Source organism: Brachycentrus maculatus, unplaced genomic scaffold (genome assembly GCF_059751285.1).
Source record: "Brachycentrus maculatus isolate JH-2025_06_01 unplaced genomic scaffold, ASM5975128v1 h1tg000005l, whole genome shotgun sequence".
Taxonomy (NCBI): domain Eukaryota; kingdom Metazoa; phylum Arthropoda; class Insecta; order Trichoptera; family Brachycentridae; genus Brachycentrus; species Brachycentrus maculatus.
Window position 1 is genome coordinate 1,637,779 of NW_028280760.1, and position 16,281 is coordinate 1,654,059.

Genomic DNA, 16,281 nt, shown 5'->3' on the forward strand with positions numbered 1-16,281 from the left:
ATATCTAAAATAATTATACCATAAAGTGAATGAGCAAAAATTATTTTTGTCTAATTTATATGAAGGTGAATATAATTTTTATTTGTAAAAAGCAGGAAAACACAAAAATGGAGTGCGTAAAAATGCAGTTTCAATATATTTGTATTATATTATTTTATATTGCATTTTATCAAGATAAAATAAAATGGAGTTAAAAACGAGTTTCATTTTATTTTCAGCCCTTTGTTTTATTATATTTTATATATTTCTGCAAAATCTACCTCCAGGTGATTTTTTTAAAAATAATAATTATTGTATTAACATTTTAGTATTTCGGCTCAACACAGGCTCTAAAGCGCCGTAATACATATAATTAAAAAAATGTATGTATGAAAAATAAAACAATTAAAATTACTATTGGTAAATTAAACACCACACAAGTTTTCAAAATCAATTGTAAATTTTAATACATATAGAGAAAATGGGCCGTTTACATTATTCACTGGACTATAAAACTAATTATAATGTTAAATAAATATTACTCTTCTGGAAGTTTATCATTATCTACTGATTTGTAAGTCCCGGTGGGAGTATCTTTCTCTCTCTCTAGACGTTGTTTACTGAATCTTCCCATACCTGGTTGATAAATGGCTATACTGGGACGATCCTAAAATTTAAAAGGGAAAGTTTAGCCATAATATAAATAAGATATACGTATTTATGTAAGATCATAAACTCCTTGACTATGGTGGGATAAAATTGGTTCAAATGCAAGTAAATCAAACACTAACCTTATTTCTTATTCTACGTTCAGGTCTGGATTCATTTGCCTTGTTTTTATGTGGAGAACTTTTAGCATTGTCATCGGGCATATCTTGTGATTTATCATCTAATGATTTATGCCTTCTGAGAGGAGTTTCGTCAGTAGGAGATTTCTTTTCGCTAGATTCCAAGCTGCTACGTCGATGTTGTAGATCCTCACTAATTTCAGTTGCAGAAACAACCTCTCCTATAGCATCTTGCATTTTGGTGAACTTATCTACTTTCTTCTCGGGTGTCTTGGATACTTTTGGAACATCTTTTGAAATCTGTTTATCAAATTTAGGTTTCGTCGCTTTACTCGTAGATTCTTCCTTGATAGGTTTTACAATGACCTTATTTGTTTTAGTATCACTCTCTGGAACGGTTTTTTTTTCAACTGTAGGAACTGGTGAAGTGGGTTCTGTGGGTTTAATAGATTCCATTTTTAATTTGACAACACTTTTGTCCAGTTCTTCGATGACCTTAGTTAAATCCTCCGCCTTGTATTGGGGTAACTGGGTGAAAGGTTTAATATTGCTGCTAATGAGAGCAACTTTTGTACCAGTTTTGTTTTTTTCAGAAGTAGCATCAGATGACGGAGGAATAGATACGGAAGTTTTCGGTGCTTTAGAATCCAAAGAGGAATTTATGATGTCGTCTTGCTCATTGTCATCAATTTTTCTGAAAGAAGGTAGTTTTTCTGCTCGTTTTTCACCAGCTTTCAGTTTATCTCTTCTAGTATCACTGTATTTCTTCACTTCCTTGACGACTTTGGTTGGCACTTCCCTTTGGCGTTCTTTTCTATCTTTGCGGCTAGATTTTTCATCTCCGAAAGAGTCAGGGTCTTTTTGCTTGGAATAATCTTTTTTATCAATATCTGTCTTCTTCCTTTGCTCTTCCGCAGTTTTTCTTTGTTCACGAAAGCTTTTATTTCCCCCTTTCACATATTTGGATTCCTTTGGTTCTACAATGTTTGAATCATTTTGCCAATTACCATCATCATCTTTCTTTTTTGGGTAAGTTTTATCTTTCTCAATTTCACGCGGTTTTATTTTTTTAACTTCTTCTTCAAGTATGTCATCTTCCTATAAACAAAATAATTCTTAATTCGTAAACTTTAGATATACATTTGTCATTCAATACTTATTTACGTATACGATAAACACAAAAATAATAAACCATAATAGCTTGATAGCTAATAGCTACAGCTTAAATCACACACTTGACAAAAGTGGAGATGCGAACAACAATTCTAATTTCTAATTTGTGACCTAACGTATGAATGTGTAAAGTTATAAACAGAACTTTGTTATACGCATTATTTTTCCAAATAAAACCATTTTTTTAATAAAAATTGCTAATATACTTGCACAAAGTTACACAAAGATATTATTCTTATTTGGTAATCATCAATATACTAATTTATACACTGTCTGCAGACGCTCTAAACAGCAACTAAAAGTTACAGTGGAACCATTCCCTACAACGATCACTTGGCAGTTAATATCAACTAACAAAACGAGAAGAATATGTCAGTATAAATAAAACCTTACTTTCCGGGTTCGTGGGCGACGTCTCTGCCGGTCCTCTCGCCTCCTGCGTTCATCTCGTTTCCGAGCGGCCAGGAATTCCAGAAGGGGAGTAGTCGTCTCTTTTTTCTCTGTAACCAATAATTCATTATTATAACTTAAAATTTCACCATTCTATACATGGTTGTAAATCATGGGTAGAACGGTGAATGTTACACATGTATAAAGTGATCACTCGAACATGCCCATGACAGGTCGTAAGCCCTGTAAATGCCCAGACTTCTATATTCTTCTTCATCTATGTCGAGATAAATTCTAAATTGAGCTAAATCCAGAATTTGTGAACAAAAATTTGAGCACACTCGAAATATTGGGAACAGGATAACATACCTTCAGTTGGTTGGTAAGAATATTCCATTTTTGGTTCCCTCGAATCGCTGTCCGTATCTTTCAGACTTTCCAAAAACTCCAAGTAAGTGGAATCACTCTCGATAGTTCCAGATTTAGGATCCTTCTTTCGCCGCTTTTTTGGCAACCTTTGAAATGGAGCATACTCCACTACGGCTGGAAACTCATTTCCTGAAAGAGATTAAGGAAATCAAAAAAAAATATTACTGTGTTTATTATTATTATTATTCACAACCTAATATTGTCTTGTCTCTTCAAAATATCAACTTGTTTTACAGTAACAAAAATATGTGAGCAACTTATTTCTGTCTAAAACCAGCATCCTAATTCGCCATGCTTCAGGTGCCATGGCAAAAATCCTTAATATTAGTAGTATAATATAAATAATCAAATAAAAAGGAAAAGAGAGCAAAATCAAGGTTTTATGTTCGTTGTTACCTTTATCGTCAAGAAAAATATAATCATCAAACTTATCCCTGAAGAGAAAAATGTCCTCGACATTGACAAAGTTAATGTAAGCCCTTGAAAATAAATCTGGAGTTAAGGAGGTATCTGGCTTTGCGAAATAAAAATAATCATGCTCGGGGATTGGGGACACTTGTTCCATAAAATCTTCTTCATTCATATTTGGTGGTAATCTTCGGCACACTATCTGAAATCATTAAAATAAATATTTAAAATAATGATAAACCAACTTTAAAAAAAATGATAAGAAATATTGACTGAATATTTCAATGCAAACCTTTGTTAGTGGACGGCTTCTTTCTTTCTTTTCTTTTCCCTTAAATGTATTCGGCTTTGAGTTAGTTTCTGATTCAATAGAAGGCTTTTCATCTTCAGTCATTTTCAAAATTTCAAAAAGGGCAATCGAGGGTCTATATTCCGGCCACAATCACAAATTTTTGACAAGGCAAATGTCACAAATCTACCATAGACAAACGATAAAAAAATATTACATGCCAGTTTTTCATAGCCGTTTTCTCGATCCCGAACGCAAAATATTTTCATGCATTTGATAAAAACATAAAGGACTCGATAAATTATAACACGCATTCAATACATGACCTAAATAAGATCATTTAGAAATATCAAATATAAAAACAACTTTAATCGTTTACCACAAATAATACCTTCTAAATTTTGCCTAAAAGTCCTTCCCCATTCTTAATTCCTTGATCTGTAACTGCTAACTTCAACTTCAACTTGAGTCTCTTGAGATTTGTACTCAACCCTTAATAGAGGCCAAAATATTATTTATTTTACAAAGCAGATAGTTTGAAATATTAATAAGTCTAAAGTTATATCGTGATTTTGTAAGCTATTTGTATTAAATATTCTTAATACAAATAGCTTACAAAATCAAGGTAAGATTACCTTCACCAAAATTTATTGCTTTCTAACGCAATCTACTCCAAAATAATACACGAAAAATAACAAGGCCACATTCTTTTATGAAATCAAATATAGTTGTATCAAATATAAAAACTAAATTCATTCCATATAAATAAATGATGAGTGGTGTTGTATAAGTCAGAGAAGAAATTGGAGACAAAATGATTGGAGTGGACATGTACAGGAAAGTACCTAATATAGGTTTTTATTCTTTTAGATGGGAATTGCATTTATTATTTACCTTGTTTATTATGTACAGGGTTTATATATCATTAAGTGGATTTTTGTTTCTTCTAAGTAAAACAATATTTTATTTGAATCTATGTTGGGAACAGGTGGGATAATCTAGTCTGGGTCAATCAGAAACTTCTCAACATTTGCTCATTGCTGGGAGGAAACCACGTAAAACTCCTCAGGAGACTGTCGTCATCAACAGACCTTTCGTTCCAATAGAAGAGGGTTCTGTATTTTGTGTCCTAGCTTGGTTTTTGTTACCGATGTCCTTCAATATTTTTATCATGTATGATACCACCTCTCGTGACAGTTCCTTATGAACTATCATGGATCCGATGTCGGATAGGTCCACACCCAGGCTCCTGCAACGTGCCTCCAGCTGTTGTCTTTAAATGCTGTAAAGGGGGGAAAAGCATCAACAGTTGAGGGACATCTTGCGGTGTATCGTCATCACACATACAGCTGTCGATCTCGGAACGATGCAGGTTGCTCGTGAACCCACCGTGACCTGTAAGGATTTGTGTAAGATAAAGCCAGGTTTCTACAGTCTCCTGAAATCAAAGGCATGAAAAATAGTTGGGAAGAACATTTTTGTTACAGGTAACCATTTTAAATTTGAACGAAACCACTGGACAGGTCCGGTGGTTTCGTTCAAATACCTACTATAGGTTTAACTCACTAGGTTGCAACATATATTTACCTTCATGTATTACGACCCGCTCGGCAATAAATAGTTTGGAGGGAATTATTCTTCTCTATTTCTCACATAATGCAGACCCAGGAATGTTAAGAATTAGTAACTGGAAAACGCTCAAAAGCTGTATATCTCTTATTATAATAAAAACTAAATCAATGGATCTCAGTCTCTTATAAAAACCAAACACTCCTTTAACTCCTATTTATAACATAATTTATTTTATTCGGGGTAATAAAATACACAGTAGAATTAAAATCGATATATTTGAAAAGAATCTGTACACATATTGAGTTCAACATTATACTTCATTCCATCCTAAAAATAATTTTAACAAACACACCACTTATTTCCTCCGATTGCATATATCCCATTTAGAATATTGTGCCATTGCAGATTGGAGGCGGATTATACTTTTCGGATGGCATTGGGTATAATCATAAGCAAAAATTAGGATTTTGAAGCTTCCGCAGTCTTGGCTGCATTGTGAGCAACCATCGCTTCTTGTGCTTTGGACAGGGTAGTTTTCCTATCTAACGCTCGTGATCTAATTTCATCTTCCATTTTTTTATTCACAGTTTTCGTAATCGCCTTTTTTAGTTTATGTGATTCTTCAAACTTTGCTTTCTTTGGTTGGATTGGGGCATTACTACGTTTAGAAATTGCGGTCCCTTTATTTTTTTTACTCTTGACATTGTCCGGCAATTTGCTTTTAACTTTCATCTTTCCTTGAGGCATCGTGTAATCTGGAAATGAAAACATATTTCAGACATTACTTTTAAAATTCTATACTTTCAAATAAATATACTCACGGCAAATGTTCATGCGCAGTAACAAAAAAGCGAATCATTGACATTGTAAATGAAATATTAAGATTATTATTTATATTATTATCCAGGTGCAAAAAATAATCGAGTTTAAAATAAGGGAGCTAAATATGACTCCAAGATGCCATAATTGTTTAAATAATTTACATTACTTACAATTTACGCAAACAAAAATATTAATATTTTGACAACCGCTTGACAGTTCCCACGTGTGATTTTACCATAGACTATTTTTGTTCCTCAGTAGTTTTCTATGTACTTTAGGAACTTTAGTCCGCCTCCGTAGTGTAATTAATGGTCAGCACGCTCGGCTACCGCACTGGGGGTCCCGGGTTCGATTCCCAGGGGGAGGGTCAAATAAATATAACTGATTCTTTCACCGTAATTTTTATGTAATATTACCCTCGACTGGTACCTGAAGCGGAGGGCTGATCACCTTTCCTTCCCGATCAAGATGTGTGATGGCACCACTGCTCAGTCTGTGGAACATGTACTAAGATCTTGCCCAATGTTTCAGCGAAAGAGTTGGATTCTCCAACTGGAGTGTGATGCTCACAACATCGACTCCCTGAACCCGCATGAGATGCTTAGAAGCGGAATCATCACCAAATTGTACATGGACTACCTGGAAAGTATAGTTGTGGAGATGAAAAACTACAATGAAGGAGGGTAAACGTCGGATCCGGGAATTGTAGAACAACTATGACCAATACTTACGGAGCTAAATGAAGTGGAGTGAAGTGGCTGAACGCTGCTTTACCCTCTTTTTTTTCTCCCACATAATGCATACTGGAAAGTACTATATCAGAAGTGCAAGAATCCCTTACTCGTAGCATGACCTTGCATTTATAAGCAGGGTGCAAAAAATTGAAAGAGGAAAAAAACGATCAAAATAACTCTGCGTTTATATGATGCAGTGCCTTATTCACCATTGGGCGCGGATCAGGGTTTGAAGAAGTAGGAGTAGAGTTCATTAAGCATGAGTGATCAATATTTGATCACATTATCAATTTTGAAAAAACCTTGTGTAGCAATGGACAACAACCACTAGTTCAAAACTATAAATCTATAAATTTTCGAAATAATCTATGGTGGCGTATGACATTTAATTTTAATTGTAATCGTTTGTCGTTTGTAATTGTTTTTGTTTGGGTTTCTGGTTTTACCCATTCGCAGTTGGATAAACTTGTATTTTATTAATTTATAATACTTATGATATTTACGACTTAAAATTGTGGTTAAAAACCTAATTTTTATAGTCAAAGATTTGACAGTTCTTTTAATTTTTCTACGATGTTGTCTGACGATGAGGAAGACGAAATAGATTCATTTAATCCTTCCGAAATGATTAAGATTCAGAAGGAAATAGAAAGACGTAAGCAAAATGAGGAAACACGCGGTATGTTTGTTTCAGGCTGGGAGGATGACGACGAGGGTATTGTGGAAGAAAAGCATCCACATGGTAATTTTCACAAAATATTTGTATTCAGATAATAGTACCCTAATAGAAATATATTGTCATTGCTATTATAATTTGTTCGCTGTAACATGGATAAACAGTTAAATTATAATAAACCATCCGTCTCTTTCTTTCTTTTAGAGACACCCGAAAAGGAGATTCTGTGGGCTGCCGAAAAGGGTCAAATTGACACGGTTCAAAGCCTTTTGAAGATCAATACAGAACTTGTGAATGTTGTGGATGATGATGGTTACACACCGCTACACAGGTTTGTTTTTATCATTACTACAATCCTCATTACAAATTATTTATGGCTGGGTGAACTGAAAAACTGAATGAACGGTGTGTCTAGTCAGATAATATAGGTAATTGTGAAACCTGGTCGCGTTGAAGGACCTTGAAAAAGATGGTTCGATGACATGGCCGCTGTGGGGGGTAAAATTGGCTGCGAGCAGCGACCGATCGAAAGAAATGGAAGGATATGGAAGAGGCTTACAGTAAATCCAGCAGTGGAGGACAGAAGGCTGAAGAAGAAAAATATGAAGTGACACACAGTTATTTATAAATTATAATAGATTACTATATAACACAACTGCAGGTGGGATAAATGGTGGTTGGATGTGAACTCGTCTTCTCTTCTTCATGCAGCCTGCCGGGTCCCCCCGACATTGGCGATCACTGAGGAGAAACCTTGTCTGTCCTGGGCAGCACGAGACAGCTCCTTCACACCTCTCATCCCGGTCCACTTTAGAATGTTCCAAAGCTAGGAAAGGTGGCTTCTTCAAACCCCTCTGCGACCCTCGATCTTTCCTTTTATGACCAGTTATAGGATGGCATACTTTTCACCTCTCCATTATGTGACCAAAATACCTGTAGTAAAACTTATGCCAAGTTCATTACAGGGCCTGTTACAACAACCACTTGGAGGTAGTGGGCTGCCTGCTGCAGCACGGAGCCAGGGTGGGCGCCCGCACCAACATGGGCTGGGAGCCGCTGCACTCCGCCTGCCAGTGGAACCATCCCACCTGCATCGCTCTCCTGCTGGCCGCTGGAGCCGATGTCAACGCTCTCAGTAAAGGAGGTATATCACCGATTGCCTTACAATATTAACCCTTTCTACTGTTGCTTCTACTTTTACCTTCACTCCGTTTTCCATAAGGATAGGCAGTGAAGATGTACACTCCTAGTTTTTTTATCTTCCATACGTCTAGGCATACACACTCCTTAGTTGCGTAGTCTTGAAACAACAAAGATTTTAGTTTCCGCTTTAGTCATGAGAAGTCCTCTTTAGTGTTCTGCGTGGGCCCTTCTGTTCCAATCACACATACCAAACATAACTGCATTTATTAAGACATTTTTTTTGCATCTGATTCAAAACAATAAAAGAAAAATCATAATTTATTTTTGAAGAAAGTTAAAATACATAATGTATGGAAGTGAAGCATGGTGTTAGCAAAAGAAGGATGGAAGTAGATTAAATGCAGTCAAAATACGATCACTCAGATGAATGTGCGGCAAAACGATATACGATAGATGTTCGAATGGTGATACAATACAAGGCTGAAATAAGCATTATCGATAAAATTAATAAAGATGTGTTGAGATGGTTTGGGCATGTGAATTGAATGAGTGAAGAAAGAACAAATAAATTTGTTTTACTGTTCTTGAAAAGAAAATTTGGCATGATCAAGTATTTCAAATACTTGGGCGTGGTCAGGTCAGGAGTCGGAATAATCAGTGGGTATGTGTGAGGAGATGCATGAATGTGGAATAGATTACGATTGTTTGCAAAGACAGATTGGTGTAACATTAAATTCTCTCTGCCTCACCCTGCGGAGCAGCAGGATGTTAGTTAATTAGTTAGGATTACCCTATAAACGAAACATTCTTTTATTATTAAAAGTGTATTACATATTTTAGATCAGACTCCACTTCACATAGCCACATCGAGCAGTCACTGCAGGAAGATGGTTCAGCTGTTACTCTTACACCCCGACGTAAACGCTCACATGAAGAACCACAGCGGAGATTATCCTAAAGATATAGCCAGAAGACAAGGCATTTACGATTATTTGTTTGAGCTGTCCAACCCCGCCATTGACTACATTAAATCACCAAGTTTTACTGAAAATCCTTTCATGTGCGAATAGTAAAAATGGTCGTATTAGAACTGTAACACATGAATAACATATGTTATACATAGAGCGCTTGTGCACTACATGAAATTTTACTGTCCAGTAGTCCGGTAAGCGTGATAAAACAGATGATTAGCTTGTGCTTTTGTCCATCTTTCTTCGGATCGGTGCACGATCACGGTGCGCGTGAACTCGATCACGCTAAACTGTTGTAGTCTCTTTTATTTGAAAAAACCGGACTGCCGGACAGTAAAATTCCGTGTAGTGCACAAGCTCCCATAGGGTGTATACAAATCACTTTTTATTTTCACATTTCCCAGCGTGCTGACTATCCATAGTAAAAATATTTATTAGACACTTTCAGCGCAGAAGATAGGTTTTATGGATACTGAGTAGGGAGTATCTATTTACATGTAAGATATTTTATTTACAGTAAAAATATTTAGGAAAGCTTATTTTTATTTTTTATTTTTGATACAAATTGGCTAAGAATTTTAAAAACATGACATGTATTATATGGCGATTGTTTACCAAGATTAATTTTTTAATAAAAGACATCATTTTTAAAAATATTTTATTTTATGTGAATATTATTACATGAAAGTAAATTATAAATCTCTTTACTACCAGGAAAGTTTGAAATAATGAAGTCTACTGTTTTGTTAAATAAATATGTATATATTACTGGAATGGTTCACCAGTTATGAAGTACAGTCGAGCACGGATATAGCGAGATCTCGGATGTAACGAGGAAACATTCATTGACATTTTGGTTTTTGATTTTCTCCAATTCACGGTTATAACGAGCAACTTCTCGGCTATAGCAAGCAAAAAAAATCATCTTTTTTTAAAACTGTTGTGAATATTTGAATGTTTTAAAACATTTTTATTAAAACAGTAAATAAAAGTATAAATGTGATAAATCAACTTTTTACGACAATTTCTCTCTTTCTATTTTCTAACTTTTTTATTTGATAATCCATACTTTGGAGTTGCATTGTTTATTTTACTCAGTCTCATCTTCGGAAATATTTCCCCAAACTTTGAAATCTCCACCAGACGCACTCAAGAACATATTTTGAGATGGATGCATACTTAAAGAATGGACAACTGAGTTTGGCGTGTGAACAAACTTTGCTACAACTTTAGCCGTGATTAAATCCCAGCACCAAATTTCTCCCGTTGCAGAGCCAGATAACACCTGAGAATCTGTATTACTGACGCAATTTTCCAACGAGTAATCTTTGGATAGATAACCAGAATATCTGAAAAGAAAAACAAAAGCGTGTCTGTATTTCTGGTGTGTATAATTGTATGGAGTAGTGTGAATAGAATAAATACTGCTATGTTACAGATTTTGCACCACACAAATAAACCCTTTTATAGGTAACTTGAAATACCCATATTTTAAATGCGTTTAGAAAATTCTTTGAACAAAGTACAAAAAAATATATCATTCTTATTTTTAAAAAATTGCATCATATTTTTTTTTGAAAAAAAACGGCTATAAGAATCATTTAAAGAATTGAAAGTAAAATTCATTCCAAGTTTATATATATAATTTTTTTTAAGGTAATTAATTATTGGTAAAAAAATAACACTAGTTTCAGGAGAAGAGTCCTCCCATCGAAGTTGTGTATTGTTTTTTTTTTAAAGGAATAACCCGCAAAGCGTCTATTTCATATGTTTGTCTGCAGGTAGGATAGAAATGATAGGGAAGGTAAATGTAAAAAAATACATCACAAACACCATACCATTGAAAATAAATCGTTCTTGAAAATTCATTTTGAAATTGGCGGGAATCTAACCCACGACGCCAGTTTCACAGTCAAGCGTCTACCCAACTATGACATGGCGCCTATTGATGAAAAAACTGTTTTCACAAAATCGATAGCGTTAATTTAAAACCATAATTTTGAGAAAGACATAATTAAAAAGTTTTTTTTAAGGAATAACCCGCAAAGCCTTTATTAGAGTCTTGTCTGCAGTAAGGATAGGGAAGGTAAATGTGAAAAATACATAACAAATACCCAGTCCAATTAAAAATAGATCTTTCTTGAATTTATTTAGCATTCGGCGGGAATCGAATTAACTACGCCATGGCGCCTGTCAATGGTCAACATTACAATATGAATTTTGACCATTGTTAAACTATGTATATAGGTTTTAAACAATTATTTTGAATTTGTTTCTTACGTGGATAAGAGCTCTCCTGTGCTTTTGTCTATCAATCTTATTTTATCATCAGAACATGAAACAACTGTGCATTGGCCGTCATGAGTGAGGGATGCATAGGTTATGGCGTCTGTAAAACAAATATGTATTAGATTTTAAGAGTAGGTAATCGTTTTTATACACAAAAGTTTATTTTTCTTACCTCCGATAAAATCAGATGTCATTTGTCCGACGCGGAGATCATATAATCTTGTATGGCAGTCTATGGAACTTGTTAAAATCTCATGTTCAGATACTTGAACTGATGATATACAGTCTTTAGCATCTGAAAGAACCTTTAAAAGTGGACAAAGGTGTTAAATAATACATAGACTAAATAAATATGATCAACTTAGTGGGAGTTATTTTTTCAAATAAGAAATTGCTACCAGAGAAAGAACGATATATGTATTGTAGATGTCTTAACTTTAGATGAAACATTTATTGTGTTTCATACAAAAAGAAGATAGAAGTCTGAGCATCCCAGGGCTTACGACCTGGCATTCCTCCTGGTTTGTTCAGATTTCATTCATCTTTTATATAAAAACTATAGATTTTTTATCTCAAGTTGAGACACCTATAATATTGATATATCATGCATAGGGTGAATAATCCAGTGTCTGGATAAATAATAATAAAAGGGACAATAATTCATGTAAGCCAAAACAGCTTGTGTTTTAAAATAGGAATCAAGTAGTGCCAGAGTGGGGGCCGAACCTATCCTCTGATATACGAGTATACCTATATTCAGAGTTCATGACACTAACCACGGGACAACAACTCGTCCTGTTTACATTGTTATTATTATCTTAATATGTATTTTTATTTGATTGTTCATCATATTCATCTTCCCTTTGTATAAAAAAGTATACTTTGTGTTGAAAACCTAGAATGGTTTCAGCATTCAAAACATTGTTACTTAATACATTTTTTAAAATAAAATTTGAAAAATATCTGCACCTGAATTGGGTCATTTTTCCTAGACCTCAAATCCCAGCACATTACTGTATTATCATGAGAACCAGAAATTGCGACTGTAGATTCTTCATTTAACCTAAAAAAATATTTTTACAATCAGGAAATAATGAGCAATTTACTTGACCCATTGAAAGAGTATTTAAAAAAAATCATATGTTTGTAAATACATATAAAACATTTATTTACGTTCTGAAAAATATATATCTAGGAATGACAAATAATACAATCTAAAATAAAGCACAGTGCAAGTTGCTTACAATGCATATTTGCAGGCGGCATATCTGATTCGCGTCATATGATCACCGCGGTATAAATGAACTGCAAATATATATTTTTTTCCGTGAAGAACAAAATATTTTTAAACTTTATTATTTTTTTATAAAATTTAAATAAAAAACATAGCACAATCAATTTTAACAAAAAATCAGTAATCTCCTACGGTTTTTCTCTAAAGAATCTTTTTTTGAGAATAGAAGCACAAAACAACAACAAAAAAGCCCGGGGTATATTGGAATTCACAATATAACTGGCTTCTACTATAATATGAACAAAATGGATCATATAAATAAGCAAACTGAAATTTTTCTAGGTACATACATACCACTAAAAGAGACATGTTAATAGAAATATTTTATCATTTATTGATTCGGCAGTCACTTTGCGGTAAAATCTATCCATTTTTAATTGAAGTTATACTTAGTAAATACTACTATTTCTTAAAATCCACCGTGAAATGTGTTTCGATGCATTCCTCATCATTTTCAAACACAGTAACATGTGTTTGAAAATGATACCGAATGCATTGAAACACATGTCACAATAGATTTTAGAAATAGTGGTATTTACTAAGTAAAACTTAAATTAAAAATCAATATTTTAATTTACTCATTATTTTATCAAAAAACAAATTTCTCACTTCACGCAACAAACTGTGCCAGCGTGACCTCGAAATCTTCTCAGCGGTTGCCCCGTACTAACGTCCCATAATATCACAGACTTGTCGGAGCCGCAGGATGCTATCTGACTACTATCGCACGAGCCAACGGCATCCAATACTTCGTTGCCATGACCTCCGTAAATCTTTAGCATGAGATTTCTGTGAGGATTCCATAATTTTATCTTTTTGTCAGCGCCACACGTCAGGCAATAAGAACCATCGACTGAAAACGAAATTATTAAATCAAAGACCTGGCTATTTGGAAACATTAGTATTTTACTGTACATTATAATGCTATTAAAAATACATTATTAGATTTGATATTCTCTACAAAATATATTTTTTTATTTACGGAAAATCCGACCATTTGTAAAGTCAAATATATAATGATCGAGAGCAAAGTAAATTGGGAGAACGATAGGTACATAAGAAAGGTTATATTATGAATAAGTAAATCAATAATCGACATTTCTAACCATTAAATCTAATAGCCCTTAAAGTTCCTTGCTTGGCATCAATAGTTTTCAAACATATTAAATCCATTTTGTAGCATTTGAAACTTTAAAACGATATACCGAACCTCGTTTATTTATTATTTTGACATTTGAATTTGACAGCTCAAAGTAAACTTTCTATGACCAAAACGATGCACATTGCCGCATTCGGATTTTTTTTTATCATGTTTGCATTTATAAATATCCAAGCAATCAGTTATTTTATTCATAATTTTTAATAATAATTTTTTAAAATTAAAATTCCAAACACCCTAACTTTTTAACTTGTTGATATTCAACGAAACGAAACTTTTTGATATTCAACTTGGATTTTTTTTTTTGTAATTCGTGGAAATTTGTCAATTTTATCATCCGTTACGTGGGCGCTTTAAAAGCGGTGCACACAAGTTTTTCTTCCAATGCAAGTGAGGACCTCTGAAATCTTAACTTTCCGTCTCTCAATGTAATATTACACGAATGTGTCTAAATTAATATATTTAAAAAATATGTGTACAATACCTACAATGTCCATTTGTCTATGGATTTGTTAGGGAAAAACATAACCTCGATTTTGTTTTTATAGTTTGATTTTTGTATGAAAAGTATTCTTTGAATTTTCTATTTGTTGTGTCATTGAATTATCGATAAGTTTAAGTCAATATGTCGGCAATTATATTCAATTATTCACGGCCGAAGTTCCTTACTTTAGTCCATTCAGTCGTCAAGAAAAGGAATCCCTTTAGTATTGCTGAAGTTTCACGATATTCAACAGAAATCACAGAAGAGAAGTCGTCGTCTGGAGAAAGTGAAAAGAAAATTGGAGGCTTCGCTAAAGCCTTTCAGAGATATACCAATATTAAAGAACCCGAAGAGCCAAACGAAGTTAAAACGTTCGCAACGTTGCTTCGTTCATCAAAATTTGTAGACGTACGTACATGACAATAATATCGTTCTTCTGCATGCATCAAGGTACCGCAAATAAAACTAAATTAGCTGATGTTGTACGCGTTATTTCAAGTATTTTTTTCTTTTACAGCTCGGTGATCCAGAAGGAAAAATTGTAACTGGAGAAATATTTCAAGTAGTTAATGATGACCTGTACATTGACTTCGGATGGAAGTTTTATTGTGTCTGCACGAGGCCACAAAAGAGCGGAGAGGAATATGTTCGAGGGGCCAAAGTGCGACTTATGATTAAAGATCTAGAAATATCATCACGCTTTTTAGGTTCGGAAACCGATCTTACACTTTTAGAAGCAGACTGTAAATTACTCAACTTAGTCTACTCCCCGGCTAGAAGATAAATTTATATCATGTGTATATTAATAAAATAAATCTAGTCTGTATTAGGTACATTAAATACTTGAGAATTTTACAATTATTATATATTATGCAAACAACTAATTCGATTTTCTTTTATTGCCGTTCACCATATATATTATCCCATTCAAAAATGTAAAAAATACAATAACATTTTTGTAATGCAACCTTGGTCTGGTAATGCTATTTTCTTATCAAATATAAACCAAGTGCGAGAATTTTTGTGTGAATGAAGTATGTTTTTAAGAGGTGGAAAAGTGATATTGAAAGAATAGTGAAGGCAGGGAATAAAATAAATGATGGTCTGAATACAGCGATTGCAAATAAAACTATGTCCATTGAAGCTAAGCTTCCAATTTACAGCGGAGAGCGAATCCCAACACTGAATACAAAAATCACAAAAAAAACTGTGAAAAATTATACACTTTAACTTTTTTATGAAATATGTATTTTCAAATTATAAGGCTTATATATATATATATATATATATATATATATATATATATATATATATATATATATAATATATATATATGTATAATGTATATGTATATTTATAAAACTCATCAGTATTTGTATTTTATTATTATCATATTGGTGTTAATCCGTAGATGGAGGTTTCCTCCTTTAAAGTTTTTAAAAAATATATATTTAGTACACAAAACATTAAATTTTTTATACGTAAAATTTTTCAGGGTTTTTTCATTCTACAATTTCATTTTTACACTTTTTGACCATAGTTTGGTTTGGAATCAACTCCCACATGCACCATGTTATAAACATTCATGAAATTTGAGAAAAAAATCGTTTCATTTATGACCTTTATTACATAAAGCTCCTTATTTAATGAATTATAACTAAACAAGGTTCTTCATGCATCA

General features: G+C 33.5%; 5 protein-coding genes across 5 annotated transcripts; 2 read left to right on the top strand and 3 right to left on the bottom strand.

Moving 5' to 3' along the window:
- Positions 1-75: 75 nt before the first annotated feature.
- LOC148313807 (uncharacterized) lies at positions 76-3,653 on the bottom strand. Its single transcript, XM_088256723.1, has 6 exons — positions 3,460-3,653; positions 3,156-3,369; positions 2,700-2,888; positions 2,334-2,440; positions 771-1,865; positions 76-646 (listed from the first exon to the last, which is right to left on the bottom strand). Exons 1-6 carry the CDS (start codon positions 3,559-3,561, stop codon positions 518-520), a joined length of 1,836 nt encoding a protein of 611 aa, XP_088112849.1. The 5' UTR covers positions 3,562-3,653; the 3' UTR covers positions 76-517.
- Positions 3,654-5,284: 1,631 nt separating this feature from the next.
- Positions 5,285-6,088, bottom strand: LOC148313808 (uncharacterized). The gene is made up of 2 exons (XM_088278031.1): positions 6,021-6,088; positions 5,285-5,783 (listed from the first exon to the last, which is right to left on the bottom strand). Exon 2 carries the CDS (start codon positions 5,773-5,775, stop codon positions 5,488-5,490), a length of 288 nt encoding a protein of 95 aa, XP_088134157.1. The 5' UTR covers positions 5,776-5,783; positions 6,021-6,088; the 3' UTR covers positions 5,285-5,487.
- An 883-nt stretch (positions 6,089-6,971) lies between these two features.
- LOC148313809 (ankyrin repeat domain-containing protein 49-like) lies at positions 6,972-10,028 on the top strand. The gene is made up of 4 exons (XM_088256760.1): positions 6,972-7,326; positions 7,465-7,591; positions 8,226-8,404; positions 9,244-10,028. The coding sequence occupies exons 1-4, from the start codon at positions 7,158-7,160 to the stop codon at positions 9,471-9,473; spliced, it is 705 nt and encodes a 234-aa protein (XP_088112886.1). The 5' UTR covers positions 6,972-7,157; the 3' UTR covers positions 9,474-10,028.
- Positions 10,019-14,223, bottom strand: LOC148313810 (WD repeat domain-containing protein 83-like). Its single transcript, XM_088256747.1, has 6 exons — positions 14,064-14,223; positions 13,567-13,810; positions 12,633-12,726; positions 11,836-11,968; positions 11,655-11,763; positions 10,019-10,723 (listed from the first exon to the last, which is right to left on the bottom strand). Exons 1-6 carry the CDS (start codon positions 14,128-14,130, stop codon positions 10,465-10,467), a joined length of 906 nt encoding a protein of 301 aa, XP_088112873.1. The 5' UTR covers positions 14,131-14,223; the 3' UTR covers positions 10,019-10,464.
- Positions 14,224-14,611: 388 nt separating this feature from the next.
- mRpS28 (mitochondrial ribosomal protein S28) lies at positions 14,612-15,484 on the top strand. Its single transcript, XM_088278045.1, has 2 exons — positions 14,612-15,008; positions 15,118-15,484. Exons 1-2 carry the CDS (start codon positions 14,742-14,744, stop codon positions 15,382-15,384), a joined length of 534 nt encoding a protein of 177 aa, XP_088134171.1. The 5' UTR covers positions 14,612-14,741; the 3' UTR covers positions 15,385-15,484.
- The last annotated feature ends 797 nt before the right edge of the window (positions 15,485-16,281 follow it).